Source organism: Trichogramma pretiosum, unplaced genomic scaffold (assembly GCF_000599845.2).
Source record: "Trichogramma pretiosum strain Unisexual culture from Peru unplaced genomic scaffold, Tpre_2.0 scaffold13, whole genome shotgun sequence".
In the NCBI taxonomy this organism is placed as follows: Eukaryota; Metazoa; Arthropoda; class Insecta; order Hymenoptera; family Trichogrammatidae; genus Trichogramma; species Trichogramma pretiosum.
Window position 1 is genome coordinate 751,101 of NW_019641606.1, and position 17,669 is coordinate 768,769.

Sequence of the window (17,669 nt, forward strand, 5' to 3'; positions counted from 1 at the left end):
CCCCCCCCCCCAAATTTTTGATTTTACCTCCTACTAATGGCAACCGAAGCTACATATGTAACTCCCCCCGAAAAAATTTTCTAGTTACAGCCCTGGTGCGGGGGGTGTAATAAATCGAGGGGTGTTTCGACGAAACAGGGAAGAAATAGAAGCACCAAAGCGGGGGTTAGATAGGGCAAAGGGATGTAGTGTGCGTGCGAATAGAGCGAGTATATAGTTGGGAATGTTACGCAGCAACGCGCATGCGAGAGCATCGACGCCGTCAGTCGCCGACGAAAGAAGAGCAGCCTCTCGACGTTCAAACAGTCCGTGAGAGAGTCGAACGTCAGTTGCATGTGCGCGCTTACACATCGAGCACATATACAGAGTGAGAGAGAGAGAGAGAAGTGCACGTATTTCATTAGATATAATAAAGCTCTCATTAATTCAAACATTAAATGGCTCTCTTCATCACGCGGGCCAATGGAAAATAATTGCACCAGCCGTCGTACACATGTGATCCCATTGTTTCTGATCGTCGCGTGTCATCAGTGATCGTGGTTGTTATTGTTATCGTTTGTTGTTTTGTTTACGATGCTGTGGATGCTCGGCAGTCTGGTGGCGTTGCAGCGTCTCGGCTGCTCGACCTCGCTGCTCTACCTCAGTGGCTCGCCGACTACGACGACCGGCCACACGCGTTATTACCGATTCAAGCGGTCCCAGGCACAGTCCGCCGCGGCGGCCGTCACGGGGGGTGGCATCTACGAGCCGTCCAATTGGACGGCCGAACAAGCCGAGGACTTTGTCGGTAACGGTGAAATCAGCGACGAGGATCATTGCCAGTCGTTTCTCTACGCCCTGCTGGACTTTGCCCAGCTCTACTACGTGCCGAGCATCATCCTGCTCGGTCTCATGGGCAATCTACTGAGCTGCGTGGTATTTCTCAATACCCATCTGAAGCTGCGCTCGTCGAGCTACTACCTCGCCGCGCTCTCGACCACCGACTTTACCTTCCTGGTGACCCTGCTGCTCGTCTGGCTCAACGGCACGATCGGCTGGCAGGTCTTCAACAAAGACGGCTGGTGCCAGGCCCTCGTCTACGTGAGCTCGGTCGCGAGCTCGCTCAGCGTCTGGCTCATAGTCGCGTTCACCGTCGAGCGCTACATCGCCGTGCAGTACCCGCTGCGCCGACCGAACATGTGCACCGTCTCGCGAGCCAAGAGAACCGTGCTGGGCCTGCTGGCCCTGGCCATGTTGTCGCACACCTACGCCTTCTTCACGGCCGGCATCAAGCTGGGCTTCGACGGCAACGAGTACTGCCAGATGAAGGACGACTGGATGGAGGTGATGAGGATCGTCAACAGCATCGACAGCCTCGTCAGTCTCATAGTGCCGCTGGTGCTCATCGTCTTCATGAACTCGATGATCGTGAAGAATCTCGTCAAGTTCAATCAGCGATTCCAGCCGGCCAATTATACGGGCTCGACCATGGTGATGGCCGCGTCGTGCACGCCCGACGACGCCGCCGCCAGGCCGGCTCTCGATCTCAATTACATCGTGCCGGTGAGCCGTGTGAATGTGAGCTCGTTCGTGGCAAACATCAGCGATTGGATTTTCATTTTCGCGACGTTTAATTTAAAGGCCGTGTTACGTGTCACCGACGAATTATCGACAACGTATCGCCGCGAAATCTGATGAAAGCGAACTAGGCTAATCGAATAGCTAATCGGATAGGTTCGAAATAAAATATTTTTTAACTACTTTTGCGGTAACATGAAAATGAGGTGTATAGTCTTCCCTTTATTTTTCGAACTATTGCTCATACGATTTTCCATGTTACTATAGATCCTGATGGGTAATGTGTTTGTGCGAATGTCTTTAATTTTGAATCATGATGTCAGCGTAATTGGATATCATGACCATTATTCACATATGATATTATATCGATCATTTTTAGGTGTTTTCTTTTCTTTGTTTTATATTACTTTTTTTCTTCGAACAGTTCGTTTTCTCTAATGATATATCGATGCTACAGAAATACTATTTTGCACTTCTATAACGATTTAATCGCGAAATAAACTTGAAAAAAACTAACTTCGATTGAACTAGAAGCTAACTAACTTGAAGCTCTCTGACGATGTATATCGGTCGCGTTTTTCGTTAAAATTTTATTTAATCCTACTGCTTCAAAAAGTACCCGCACTATTTTCTCAATTAATTTTTAACTTCGTAAATCCTTTCATTTATTTCCTGACTCGATTGTTTCGAAGAAACTTAGGCCCCGTCACACAAAATCTCCATCTAAACCTTAATTGAAAAAATAAAAAAAGATAGAAGAAGAAGAGAAATAAAATCATCGATAAATCATAGACGCGTGCGATTGTTTTCTACGAAGTGTCAGCTATCGTTTAGCCGATGTTACAATCAGACGCGAGCGCGTACTCCGTCCTGTAAAACTAGTGTATTATCGATTCGTGACGATCTATTCTCGCGACGAGTCTAATATTAGATAACGCGCGTTATGCGCTATCAGCCTTTTTGACTAGACAATCGCCGTTACACACACGTTATGAAGGCTCGGAGCGGCTTCGCTTAATTCATTTTTTTTTCAATAAATGCGGATGCATTGCCATAATAAAATATTAGAAATATATATTGAAATAAATTAAATGGAGCGATTAAGATCAAAATAAAAGGGGATACAATTGTTTTTCTTTATAAATCGAACGAGTACTTTTCATTAGTTTTATGATTACTTCGATCGATGCAACCCTTTGCAGTGACGTTTACTTCATTATTTTCATTACAAATTTTGAATGCGACCTTTTAACAAATAAATAAAATGAATTTGCTACGAGCATTTTTCATTACTTAATTTTTCATTACTTCACTACTTAGCATTTTTTAATACAATGTTGAATTACATTATCTTAATAGACATTCAAGATAATTGCTCCTTTGTCGTTTAATCCCTCCAAATATGTCAGGAAATTTGTCGTATTTACAAAGAGACAAACGGGAATTTTCTTTTGATTTACCTTCATTAGAATGTGAGTTTTTAATGAATTAAAATTCCATAATTGTCATAATTTATTTCGAAATTCAACTCACAAAAACAGAGCGTGCGATCTTTTCGATGCTTATATTGCAATTTTTATAAGTGATTTTTTCCTAATCTCGTGCAGTTGATCTAGTTAAGCTCTCTTCAGGGCCAAGGTGATGTCGCTATCAAATAACCCACTCGTGATGCGAATAAGACAATCAGGATCGCCTACACGTACGAATTTTGTAAATGAAAAAGCACTGGAATACCTAATGCATCAAAGTAACCCAATCATAAGTATCTGTATCGAGCACTCGCTTAAATGAAAGGAATGTGTAATGCCGAGAGAGTGCGTACTCTAATCTCGATATCGATTCCCAGCGCTTCGCGCGACACCCAGGGGGCTGTAACTTTCAACTTTTCGACGTATCATTAAAAAACGTATTGCAAATTGTATAAAGCCAAGGACTTTTAATCGGCAAATAGGAGAGACACAGGATGAGAAAACAAGGATCGATTTCAATTTAACCTTTGGAATTACAACGAGATACTTGTATGTTTTACTTTTGTTGCTTATTAGACTGTCCCGCAATTTCCTCGATTTGCGTGAAACCACGAGCTCCCTGCGGAATTTTCAAATGCCGTTTCGTGATTACTTCTCTTTGCTTGGGTTTTCAATTATTAGAATTTTCGTCAAAGAATATGTGTAAATATTTACAAATATTTGTGAAGACTTTTTGAATTTTTAAAATGTTCTTTTGAATGTTAGGCGCCGTGAAATGATACTATGAAAAGGCCGTATAACTATATAGTTTCAGGGTTTTCATTTTAATTTTTTGAACCATACAGAATGAAAATTTCAAAATTATAAAAACGCTATTCCATGCTACTCTCACAAATTTACAAAAATTGCACGTAACCCCTGATAAAAATGCTAATAATAAGAGTAACCTAATGATCGAAAAATCACAATTCGATATGTTTTGAAATGTATTACTATTCTCTACCCCTAAAAACACGATTTTGTAAGATACACCCAATACGGTTCAATCCGAGGGTACTAAAATAATGATATCGTAAATTATTTCAATTTAACAAATCCAATTTGCTCCATGTTTTACAATTCAAATGAAGAAAATTAAAAATAACCATTGAAAATGTGTAAATACGATGATTCGCACGAATTTTATACTGACAATAAATGATCATTAAATAAACGTAGTACATCATACGGCCACAAAATGTTGAGCATTTTCAGCAGAGAAAGATTCGCATCAATGGAACTAAATCAAAGGTACACTTTCCTATCCGATCCTTAGCAGTCTTCCGAAAACGAAAACGATCTTGCATACTGTCGGATTAAATGTTTTGGCTCGAATCTCCGCATCAAAATATTATCAACCATACATAATACACGAAATGCACCTCAAAGCTATTTTCGGTAGTTATCGTCTAAATTTATCGCCAATCATAATGAATGAAAATACTTCCGCACGAATGGCAATCACCGACAGTTTATACAGGTGCGATATATATTAACAGATAAACAAACAAACAAACGTTAGGCGTTAATAGCTCGGGCTGATATACGAGAGAGGAAAATTCCGCCGCGCGCATACGAATTATTCGTATTTTAAGTTTTGACCAAACAATTGACAAACAACAATTATCTAAAATCAATCGTAGGAAAATTCTGTTGAAATCTCAATGACTGTTGTTGTTTTTCAGAGTAAAAGTAGCAGCTCCAACAACAAAGTCAACGGGATCGCGATGGGTTCGACGGTGGAGGGACGCAAGAACCCGTCGCAGCAGTCGTTCAACAGCTCGTCGAAAAACGACGAGTCGCATCACTCGCGCTCGACGACGTCGCAGCCGGTGCAGCAAACGCTGTTCACCGTCGAGACTCCATTGACTCCGAAAAATGTCCTCATGCCAGAAATAACAACTCGCATGCGTAAGTTTCGCGCAGCGAGGGAAATTTTTATTAAAAATATTTGCTCTTTAGTATTTTAGATATTAAAAAAATAGGTCGATATCGGGCTGTTTATGTTGTTGTTATTATTATTGAAAGCAGTGTATTTCATTTCTGTCGATAACATTTATATATTTAACGGAGATAAACGTTTTATTGGTGAGGGGATATTGACTATTCAAGAAACGCAGTAGCTTTTATTTACTTTAAATATTAATAATGACGCGAACTTTTCTTATGGGTATTACTATTTGGGAAATGTTGGTGACATTAATTAACATCCGAAAAAATCGAATCAATCCGAAATATAACTCTTGAATTAAATTCGCGAATCCTTGATGAAAATTTCATGTCATTTAAATTTGACCATCAATCATTTTGAAGAATAAATCATAAAATTTTAGCTAAATGAGATTTTTGTGCATTTATTAATAAACGGTGATTCTTGACACAATGGACCATGAGTCTACGTGTCGGAGGGGCAGCTGTCCCCCCTCCATTTGTTTATTATTATAATAAACGGTGAATTTATTTTTGAAATACTATTAAATATGATATAGACAACTTATTGGAAGTTTAACAAACACACGCACGATGACAGACACGTTAATGAGATTTTCAAGACGAATATATTGCTGCAGTCCGTTTAACATGTATGTCTCTACATGGTCTATTTTCAAAATTAAAAATCATCTGACTGAAACTACACGTCTCGTATAAAACTCATTATATAACAATCAGAGGATGCTTTAAATTCTCAAAATTAATTATGCATTACCTCATTTACGCTATATGTAAGCGCACTGCACATTCAAAAGAATTTGTGGAAAAACAAGGTAAAATGCAATATTAGATGAAATTTAAATGATGCTGCTCTTGAAGGGAATTTCGTACATGAAATTTTTGTTTTAAACTTATCTACCTAATATTCTGAGGTAAGCTCGGTACTTCCCTACAAAATTTCAAAATTCCATGTATGAATAGCTTCCTTCCTGAATAGCCGCTTCGAGGGTTGTATGCATTTTCACTGTTACGAGTGACATTTGCGATCGATCAATCATTCAAAATCCTCTTTTACAGATGTACGAACGACAAATCGGAGTCAAGCCGCAACTCGTACTCAACAGAACACGACAAAGTTGCTCCTAATAATTAGCTCGGTTTTCGTTTCGTTGAATTTACCAAGGTAAATACCAGCATAACTACTACTAATCGGCGGCAAGCTGTCTGCAACAACTCTCTACGTTGATTATTTTCCTGTTTTTTCATATTCGTAAACTTTGTTTCGTTCGTTCGTTTGTTTCATTATTTTTTTTCTCATATCTAGCTACGCCATTCGTCTCGTGGTCTTCTACTACACGGCCTTCAGGAACGAGTTCCCGCCCATGTCGCTCTGGTGCATCCAGCAATCGTTCATGCTGCTGTACTACACGAACTTCAGCATCAACTTTTTGCTCTACGCCATGTGCGGCAGCGCGTTCAGACGCTGCTTGGTGCAGCTGCTCAGGAAGTGCTTGAAGAGCCTGACGAGGTACCACTGCAATCCCCAACGATTCACGTAGCTAACGGCGAGCTGCACGGGCTGTTGTCTGTGCAATCGCCAGGAAAGAAACACTGTGATTTATTATCAAGACGACAGCAGCTCCTACGTCTGAATACACATATAGAGAGAGGAGTCGAGAAAGAAATCGAAAGCTTTTTAAATATTTAGTCGTGTATATTTAGGTCGTATCATAGACGTTCTCTCTCTCTCTCTCTGCGCGTACTTATACGATGACGTAAAAAATTTATTGATTCCGGCAGGGTAAATGTGTGTGTGTGTACGTCTAATAATAAGCATCATATTTTACGAATTTAGTATTTGTGCTTTTTGAGGGCTCGAGGGTGAACTTTGAAATCGACAAGCAGCTAATATATATTAGTGGATAAAAAAACAAAATAAATCGACAATATTATTCTCGTGCCACCGAGAAATGCAAAGCGTTTTTATCATTATAAAAAATGATATCTACCGCAGCCAAAACGATCATTAATCGAGCATAAAAATGCACGCGTGCGTAGCGCGCGCCCCGAAAATTTATTCAATAAATTTTTCATTCGATTCTTAATGTACCTCCGAGCCCTCAAGATAGATATATATAATGTATAAATAGATGAGAAAATGTGCGTACCAGCGAAGCATCCCAGAATATATGCATAACGTGATGAATTAATGATAAAATTAAAATTTTAATTCGATAGTAGATGTACCCTTTCCTTTTCCAAAGTAAAAGATAATGACTCTTACTTTAACTTTTAATTAAGGCGTGCTCGCGAGCGAATAAAAAATGGGCATAAGTCGAGTGAGACGTTAATATTTAATCAAGAGACATGCACGTGTCTGAAGATCTTCCATATCAAAATTACCAAGTAAACCACGACCTGCAGCTAATCTAAATCAATGGCTCTTGAGGAAAGCTTGATAATATATACTCATTTGTCCCTATTATATGTATATGGTAGGAGAAGATTATTCCGTAACTTGAAAATTAACTCGGATGCTAATTAAGATCCACGAGGAGATGCTGAGATTCTTCCTCGTGTCAACTCTTGCTTTAATGATGCCAACGGTTTTTGTTAAAACTATCTCTAGTAAGGAGACTTTTAGAGAAGAAACATTTTTTACAGCTTTTTTAACAAAAAGGAAAAATTAAAAAAAAAACTCGATAAAATGCCGAAAAATAGATAGAGTAATCGATTTTCTGATAAAAAAATGCATTTAAGAATGTTTTAAGTGTGAAAAACTCTATTAATCGTTAAAAAGCAATATAAAATTTTATGAATTCCAATTCGAAGCGCCGCCGCCATATACTACTGCACGACACACTAATGCGATTTCATCAAGATTCTTCAATAGTCAATATATCGGACCCTACATTTCGTCGATAATGTAACGAATGCTTTACGCATTACACTATACTAGATTCCCCTGATGGAGCGTGAACAACACGATTGAATAAATAATCCGTCTTATTTCTCGAAAGACTGTTCGAAATCTTTTCAGTACTATAGCAAAGACAAAATAAATTGCTGAAAGCAATTTGTGCAAAGATCGTGTAATTTCAATGTCAAAACTGCTAATACACAATCAGGCCAAATCGATCATTATTTTGCAAATCAATTTGCCGAAGCACGTCGATGTGAAAAAAAAAAACAAATAGAGTCATTTCTGTCAATCAATGAGCTTTCGCGAGGACCTTCGGAATCGTCGTAGATATACTCGTTAACGAAATTTTTAAAATATATATCATCATATAGTATATACAATATGCTACGTCAAATAGTGTGCAGTATGTGTATGTACTTACCCGAGTCTTACCAGCGCCTGTAGGCCCGACTAACATTAATCCGTGGCGTACAATTGTTGTCTCGTAGAGTTGAATGACTTTGTGTACAAATTCTATGTATGGGAATAAAAAGACGATGTTTTATCTTTTTTGTTTTTACCAATAAAGAGATTGTTTACGTAAATTTTGAAACCGTATATCCGAGTTATTCAATCAATTGTTAAATACCTCCAACTACGGCCAATTTCATTTCCTTGATAGACTTGTGAATAGCTCCGATGAGCTCGTCGTAATCGATGACTTTTTCCTCGACTCTCGGGAACAGATCGGACGTGATACCGTTGAACAATATCAAGTCGTCCTTCAAGAACTTGGGCACGTTGACGTCTCTCAGAGCTCTCAAACAGATCTGCTGCTCGGCCATGTCCTTTTGCTCTCGCTTCAAAATACCCGCGGTTAGAATCACCGTTTTCACGGACCTCATGCCGAAATCGTAATGATCTTGAGAGCTCAGCTGCTCGGAGCTCAATTTGAACGTGGCCGTGATCTTGGCCGCCAGAGACTTGGCCTCGCCGAAGCCGCACGAGAACAGCGAGATCTCGGCGATGAGAGCGTAATTCGGCACCATCATGGCGACAGGCCGAAACAGAGCTTTGAGATTGTCCGGCAGTTCCGTGCGACCGGCGTAGCCCGGATTCATGGTGATGAAGACGGCGCAAGAAGCTCGCAAGCTCAGCTCGGTTCCTTCGAAGTAAAACCTTTAAACGATTCACCGATTGGTTCTTTATTTTCATTTATTCTATTAAATTATGTCGGTAAAGATAATGACTGGAAAAAATAACATAAAATCATTCTTCGCGGAAAATCATATAATTAAATAAATTCTTTCCTCGACATTTGATTTGCCCATTGCCAGTACAAGACTGGTAAGACGTAAAATAATTTTTTAGATAAATGAATTTCTTTGAGGAATGATTCGAGTGAAGCGAAAAAAATTGAATTGTTGCTTACCTATCGGCGCCAACCATCTGTGCCCGTTGAATCGTCATTATTTGTTGGGCAATGACCGAGAGCACCTCGATGTCGATACGATTGAACTCGTCGAAGCAAGCCCAGGCGCCGGAAGAGGCGAGGCCCTTGAAGAACTTGCCCATCGACATGAAGTCCAGTTGGTCCGAGCAATTGAACACGACGCACTGAATGGCGAAGGCCTTGGCCAGATCCTTGGTGGTCTCGGTCTTGCCGGTACCGGCGGGCCCTGCGGGGGCGCCGCCGAATTTCAGATGCAGAGCACCGGTGAGAGTGAGATAGCAGCGATCCGTCAGGGGAGTGATCACGAGTCGGCCGTTGTTTCCCAGGTACTCGTAACTGCACGTGCGTTATTTATTTTTATTGCGGTATAATCGCCATAACTCGAGTTTCATGAGGCTGCATTATAATTATGTATTAGGAGAGGTTTCAAATGAATTTAATTTGACTTACGAAGGTTTATTTACATAAATATTTCATTATTAATCATCATGATTATACAAGTTATTAGTAACTTATAATTACGATACTAATTTGCACAGAATACCTTGTCAAAACTGAACTGATGATTGAATTATTTATAGAATATATTATGGAATTCATGATTCCATATAAATAAGTTTTACATTGTTGTTAATAAGCGTGTCAAATATAATTATTAATTAAAGAGATTTGACAATGTAATTACGAATTAGAGAAGTAAATTTACATGAAAATTTCGTGGACTGGCTACTCAAAAATCGTAAACGTACTAAGTTTTTCATTTTCGTATACGGAATTTGAAAATTGTAAATGAAACGCCAAAGAACCCTGGATAACCATAGTTTTTCCTGAATATGAAAAATGTTGTGTATCAAGTTCCCCATGAATCGCCACTTCGATACTTCCATCAACGGGGACGTAAATAAACGTCATAATTCATCAACCAAATTAGAAGCTTTGTTTATGAATTGGGGCTCGAACGCAGGCTCAAACGCATCATCATCATTCTCTTTCTTTAACGTGAAATCGTAAAATAATTGTACGCCACGAACCCGTATTGAAACTCGGCATTGACGGCTCGCACCTTCAAGTGGGCATCGTCCACCCAGTAGTAACGCAGCTGCGAGATCCAGTCGAAGTCGTTGACGCTCCTCACGCGGGTCTCCACGAGCTTCTGCGTCACGTCCCGGGCGTGCACCTCGATCGTGATGATGGCCTCGAGCATCATGCGCTCGATGTCGGTACGCTGCTCGCGCACCAAATTTCTCAGATCGTCGAGCTGTATACGTGCGGTAGAGTTCGTTATAGAAATTGAACGAAATACTCACGCGCATTTCGCGCACCAAATTTCTCAGATCGTCGAGCTGTATACGTGCGGTAGAGTTCGTTATAGAAATTGAACGAAATACTCACGCGCATTTCGCGCATACACACGAGCGCCGCCTTTGTTATTACATTGTTTAACGCGAGCTGTACGAAAGAGACGAAGAGATGGGAGGAGGGGAGTATATATTAATTAAGCCCCCGCGTATAACGAACTTTGTAATATACGCGCGCGTTATTAATTTTCGCATACCCACGCGCGCGAAGCTCGCTGTTGCAAGAAAGCAACGTCGAAGTTGAACTGGATTAAATATTTCAATTACGCGCCCGCGCTAAATATCGACGTTCGTTTCCATTCCCCGCACAGTGGTACATTGCGCAATACCTGTTGCATCATGATCTTGAAGTAACCCGCGAGATTTCTGTCGCCGATGGCTTTCTCCACGTGAGCCGTCCAGGACATCTGGCCCACGCACAGCGACACCTGGCCCGGCCACAGAAACACCCACTTCTTTCTCGGCAGCTTCTCCACGTTTTTCACGGCCTGACTGATCTTGTATCGGACGGTGTTGCGCATCGCCTCCTCGACTTTGCCGAGCCAGTGCTCGACGCCGCCGTCCGGATAGATGCGGGCCTGCAGGGCGACCTCCTCGCCCTCGGCCGAGTACATGCGCGTGATCCAGAGGCTCTTCTCGAAGCGCAGCCCGTGCATGTTCTCGAAGCATTTTTTCAGGTGCGGTTGCACGGCCTTGACGTTCTTGGCTTGAGCCAGGATCTCCAGCAGTTCGTCGTCGCTCAGGAAGAAGAAGCGAGGGAATATCATGCGACGGCTCTCGAGATAATCGGCCAGGCCTTTTTGCACTACCTCGAGCAGGTTCATGCATTCGCGCAAGCTCTCGAGCAGCATTTGGTCGGGGCATATTTCCATGATCTACAGGAAAAAATTGAGCGACGGTGTATCGATGCGACTGCGAGTAAAATCGATCGATGGCGCGTGCTTACGAGTGGATTTTCAAACGCCTGCAGCATGATTCTGCGCCAGTTGCGCTCCATGGTGTTGTACTTTTTCGACTCGACCGGCAATTGACGGCTTATATCCTCCGAGGCGAAAATCGGCTCCAAATACATCCATATCCTTATATATTAATATCGATAAAATTTCATTTAGTCGAAAGAAAATATCGTTTCAAAAAATAAATCATCGATTCGTACTTTTGCACCTCGCCCCACAGCAGAGTCACCTGCTGAGTGAGCTTCAGCGAGGCCGTCCACACGTCTATGTCCTCCTCGAAGGCGCCCTTGAACGGGCTGAAGCTGATCTGCTGCGTGCTCAGGATGTGATCGTCCAAGAGCAGCATCGTCTCGTCGGCTATTTTCATGATGTAAGTGCCCGTGTCCTTGTAAGGCACCACGTCCATCTGCAGCGTCTCCCAGGCTGTCCTCATCTTTTCCAGCGATCTCTCGATCGCGAATTCTCTCGCCGCCGTTTCGGAGATCTCCTTGATCGTCTCTTCCAGGCTCAATATATCGTTTTCCAGCAGATCTTGAAACGTCAGCTCGGGACTCATGCTCATGTCCGTCTCGGCGATTCTGGACAACTCCTCGAAATGTCTCGGTTTCATGCCCGGATTCGTCAAGGCCTGTATGATACCGATATACGGTCTGAATTTCTCGATCTGCTGCTTAACTTCCAGGGCCAAATCCGTCATTTCCGGTTGCTCGGGAAACATCTTCGTACACTTGACGATTGTCTTGTACATCTCGTTCACCACACCCTCGATCTCGGCACCGTCGATCTTCACCATCGGCTTGTTCATCCACTCGTCGTGACGCTTCGTCCAGTCGTCGGCCGTCAGCCAGAAATTCTGATAAGGCTCGAAGCTCTTGACGAGCATCGTGATTTTTTCGAAAGGCACCACGGGCATGCCGAACAGTTTTTGTCTCGCGTTGAGCATCAGGCCGAACTCCTGCACCTCGCGGATGAGCTTGCCGACGTTTTTCACCTCCTTGGCGATCTCGTAGACCTTGGCCAGATCGTTTTGGATGGCGATACCGGTCATCGCGCCCATCACGAAGTCGATACGGTCGTTGATCTGTATCTGATCCTCGAGTTGGACTTTGTAGAATACTTCTTTTTCAAGCTCGAGAAGGACTTTGCTCGTCTCGTCGATCTATAAAACATCGTGAAAGAAAAAAAAACACATCAAGTATAACCCTTACATTAAAATAATATTTAATTTACTCTACCAGTAGTTTAATTGAATCGATAACTTGATTTAATTTCGACGATATTTTCATCGATTCAATTGAACAGTTAATAAATTTGTATGAATCATTAGAAAAGACAACTTGGTTCAATCTACTGCGTGTTCTACAGAATCAATTAAATATTTAATTGAATACGAAGACTTATCAGTTAATTTAATTAAACATTAAATTGTTTCATTAAAATGACAATTGTTTGATATTGCATTCAAAATTTAAAACGTGAAAAAAAGCAAGCATACTATTCTGAGTATCCTCGTTGGATATCTCCTCGCTGACCAAAAGGCATTGAAATCGTCGTCCGACAAATTGTAACAAAAATGCTCCAACACGTCGTACTCGATCTTCAGCCTCTGCAGCTGCTCCGTGAGATTCGCCACGGCCAACGGCACCGCGTTCATGTACTCCCTCATCTCGAACAGCTGCTCAATGTCGATCGGCTGCTCGCTCAGCCGGTCCATCATCCCCTCGAACTCGGCCAATATTTGTCCGACCTGGACGGCGAGACGCTCGACGTAGGCCACCAGAAGCCCGTCGACGATGTCCTCGTGCTTTTTCTGCAGCTCGGCTCGCAGCTTGCGCACGTCCACGACGAAGGGCCCGATGCCGAGCCGCTCGGGTATCTGCTCGGCAATCTTGGCGCGCAGCTCGCGCTGACGCGAGATCTCCTCCTTGAATTGCGAGACTGTAAATTCCTCGTTGAAAAAGTTACTGCGACGACGACGACGACGGTGGCGGCAACAAAATAACAACTGGCTTTAGTGTCAAAAATAGATAAATCAATAAGAGTAAAAAAATATCGTTCGCTCACTCGATGTACTCGTCTACGTTCAGCAAATAGAGCTCGCGATATTTCTCGTATCTCTTGATGTAGGCGCGCAGCGGGATCACGGCCTTGGCGTAAGCTCGATCCAGCCTGCGATAGACCTCCTCGATGAGCTCGGTCTGATCGACCAGGTTCAGCGGCTTGACGAATAGATTTTGGGGAAATTTCAAATTTTTCAGCACCAACGGATGAACTTGGCGGATGGATTGGCACAGCTTGAGGGCGTTCGAATAAATGCCGCTCAATTTTTCCTGCCCAGGGGAGGAGGAAAGGGAGAAAGAGATGTTGCTGTTGTTGTTGTTGTTGTTGTGCTTGTTGATCGATGGCATTTTTTTCAATTTACACGGGATCACGCGATATAAATTGCCCCAAGGGCTGTGTGTGTGTGTGTGCGTTTACACGCTTACTCTAAACAAATCCAAATCCGTGGTGTAATGGGGCTTGTCCTTGTCCATGTAGAGCTCGATTTCGAATATCGCGGGGTAATCCGAGGTGAGCCGCGGGCTTTTCAGATCAGCCTCCTCCCAAGCGTGAGACTCGTCGTTGAGGTGCTGCAGGCACAGAGTCGGCGATTCCAGACTCGTGACGTATCGCAGGGACGAGGCGTCGATCAGCGTTTGCAGGGCCGTCTGTTTTCGAGTCGATAGCGATAAAAAATGAAAATTTCCAAAAATATTTCCTAAAAAAGTGTCGACGACTCGTCGTCACCTCCATGCACTGCTTGACGAGCTCCATCAATCGTTTGAGCTTCATGAACTCGTAAACGTCGTGATGGCTCTGATTGAGATCGAACCAGCCCTTGCCACAGGCCCCGACTCGATCCTCCAGTATCTGCACCGTATTGTTGATCCAGTCCCGGGTCAGATAATCGATCGTCTCGCGGGTGCGCTCCAACTGTTTGGCCTCGTACGCCTCCAAAGGCAGGGCTGCCGCCGCCGCGACGTTCGTTGTTTCCTCCATCGCTGCTGCTGCTGAATCAGCTGCTACGGCGACGGGCTCGTCGTCGACGTCGAAGAGAGATTTAGCGCTGACGTTGCGACACTCGTCGAGTATGAGCAGCAGAGCTTGATAGACTTCCGGGTAAACATAGAGGGTCGTCCAGTGGTAAAGCTCTTTGACCCGCTGTATGCAAATGGAGACGATCAGTGCACGGAACGTTTGACTATCGATTTCGCGTATAGTACGTCTCGTATGTTATGAGCGATGAGGGCCATATATATGTACGTACGTTGAAATGCGGAATTCTCTTGATGACGATGGCTTTGCAATAAGATTGCTCGGGCTCGGGACGAAAGTTCGGGTGCTCGCTTTTGAATGAATCGCGATAGATCAGGTCGCACATGGTTCGTCGGTAATTACGATCGACCTCCTTCATCGCCTGTTTAATCGGGATTTATTCATTTTATATTTTAACTTTACGCCAAAGAAAAAAAATTAAAATTTACCATCGAAGCTCTTTCTCCCATCGCCTCGTGCGAGTACCCACTGCTATCTGCCAGTCGCTCTAATATCGCCGTTTCGTCGTCGGGACTCATGGCCTGCATCTCGTCCAGACTAGTGCAGTCGAGCTGCAAATTGTACAGTATCTCGAGCTCGGCGTCGATTCGCGCGAGCAACGCCGCCTCGACCCTCGAAGCGAACACGCGCGGATCCTCGGCGAGAAAGCGCAGATAGATGCGCGGCAGTCGATAGTATCGCGGCTTCTCGCACAAGATCTTCAAGCTCCAGAGCCTCGTGTCGGGCTCGTAAGCCTCGACGGCGACCAATTGCCAATCGTACGAGGCCTGGCGATGCTCGTCGGCAACGGCCTCGTCCTCGCTGGACAAAGGTAGAAGAGCCTCGGCCGGAAGCGGATACTGCTTGCCGTCGATCTGTCCCAATCGCAGCCACTCTTGGGGCGTACGGCAGTCGTACTCCTCGTCGTCGAACAGCTCGAGGCCCAGATAGCTGTCGCGAATGATGTCCTCGATCTGCATGCCTTTCTCGTCCAATATGCGCGCGAGCTTGAAGTGTTCGTACTGTCGACGGCGCCGTTCGCGCTCGACGTTCAGCACCAGGTGGCGAGGCTCGGCCTCGATGGTCATTTGTACTTTTGGATTGAGGCTTTGCACGGGGAATGTCTGGAGAGTGTAAAAATCATGCATGAGTGAGCTTCGTGACGATTATTCTTCGATCGACTAACGGTCGAGGGATCCTGGGGAAAAGTCAGCCATCGGCTGGGATCGGGCGCCAAGCCACCGGTGACGCGTCTCGACGTCAAATTGACCATCGGCGAGGCGGCCTTTTTAAAGACGTTCCAGGCTGTTTTTTCCGGGCCCGCATAAGCGAACATCGACGCCATCGCCTCGTTTGTCCCATCGCCGTGACTGCGTGCACCTGTCGTTGTTGTAATTGTTATATTTACACGAATGCAAAAATGTTTTATTCAAATTAAAAAAAAATCATGTACGTCTCGTGCCTAGTAGCACGTAACGTTTTAATGAATATGAGCACCTCACCGGTAACGAGCTCGGAGTAATAACTTCGTCTTTTTTTGCGCTTGACGGTGTCACCGATGGTATCTGGCTCCATCGTGTATGTTTTTCTTTTTTCGAATATTTATTTATCTGCAAGATGATCGAAAATAATTTATTGCTTATTTACTGTCGATTAGGGCATCGTCGATGTAATAAAAAAAAATATATATTTTTTTCGAGTAAAACAAATTCTAACGAAGCTACATCGGAAAAATCACAAATGATGAACTTGTAATGATGAAAATAGGATATCATGAATAATCTGATACGATGCGATTAACTAACCAATAATTGGTTAGTGCGCACGACGATGTCAGATAATCGCTCTAGCAGACGAATAACCGATCTATGATCAACCTAACTTCAGAGTGCATTAAAGCGAAATCAAAATTTAATTTTTAACGGAACGTCTTTAAAATCAGGACGAATCTTCGTTTGAGTCTCAAGGGACCAACAAATTTGCTGCTATATAGTAAATTGATCCACATTTTAAGGACACAATAACATAAATATTACAAATTTTTTACTTATACCTTTCGAAATGAAGGAATCAAAAAGTTCATAATCGAACATGACACTTATGATCTCGACAGATCTTGTTATTGCACAAAACGAGTTCTACAATATTAATTTTTACATTTTCTTACAAAAAAAATATTCATTTTTGAAAATTAATAAGCTGCTGTTAGAAGTAAAATTATAGCGAAATTATGAAAAAAAGCATGTAGTCGGCAGAAAAATATATCTACATCAAGTAATCATATTTCATTTACATTTACATAAATTAATGAAGAATTGTGTATCGTGTATGTACAAATGTTTTGCCTAAACATTTTCCACTAGATCAATTTTATTATAAAGTTATTTCTAAAAACTTCATCAGTCTAATCTACGCAACTTCCCAAGACACAGAACGTAAATCGATCGATGTAATTCACGGAGTTCGCTGTTCATTAATAAATTTTATTATTAAAACTCCGAGTAAATCGGATTTCTCCTCTTCTCTTCTTGCTCCTCTTCGTCTCACTTTACTTTCAAAGTCCTTATTTTCCAAAATGTCAGAGATAGCGTGTTTGCTGGCATCCCATACACTGCTGCTCATCTGCTGCTGCTGCAATATCTGGTTAGCTGTAATCGCTTTCGGCGTCTTGCAGTTTGTTGCGACGCGCGCGGTTACACCGAATGAGTTCGAGATCGAAGCTCTCCGCGGTCTAGCTTGGCTCCTTAGCTCTACGTACACGCTCGATTAATAATTTTATATGTCGGCGATGCATAGATGGCCGTGTATCAGCCAGAGTCTGTGTGAGCCGTATGTGCGAGTGTATGAGTGGGTATACCCACTATATATCTATATAGTATATAGACTATAGCCTGTGCCGGACAAAGCGACAGTGCGACACTATCACGC

The 17,669-nt window shown here is 42.9% G+C and overlaps 1 protein-coding gene across 1 annotated transcript in view; it reads right to left on the bottom strand.

Moving 5' to 3' along the window:
• LOC106652017 (dynein heavy chain 1, axonemal-like) overlaps positions 1-16,316 on the bottom strand; it is a 32,679-nt gene extending 16,363 nt beyond the window's left edge. Inside the window, exons 1-15 of the mRNA XM_014370735.1 lie at positions 16,244-16,316; positions 15,928-16,121; positions 15,191-15,865; positions 14,974-15,123; positions 14,454-14,867; positions 14,153-14,374; positions 13,731-14,056; positions 13,162-13,630; positions 11,867-12,825; positions 11,657-11,789; positions 11,040-11,585; positions 10,384-10,610; positions 9,332-9,688; positions 8,549-9,078; positions 8,342-8,433 (exon numbers count right to left, since the gene is read on the bottom strand). Coding sequence (XP_014226221.1) covers positions 8,342-8,433; positions 8,549-9,078; positions 9,332-9,688; positions 10,384-10,610; positions 11,040-11,585; positions 11,657-11,789; positions 11,867-12,825; positions 13,162-13,630; positions 13,731-14,056; positions 14,153-14,374; positions 14,454-14,867; positions 14,974-15,123; positions 15,191-15,865; positions 15,928-16,121; positions 16,244-16,316 — 5,367 coding nt within the window. The remainder of the gene's footprint in view (positions 1-8,341; positions 8,434-8,548; positions 9,079-9,331; positions 9,689-10,383; positions 10,611-11,039; positions 11,586-11,656; positions 11,790-11,866; positions 12,826-13,161; positions 13,631-13,730; positions 14,057-14,152; positions 14,375-14,453; positions 14,868-14,973; positions 15,124-15,190; positions 15,866-15,927; positions 16,122-16,243) is intronic.
• Positions 16,317-17,669: the final 1,353 nt, after the last annotated feature.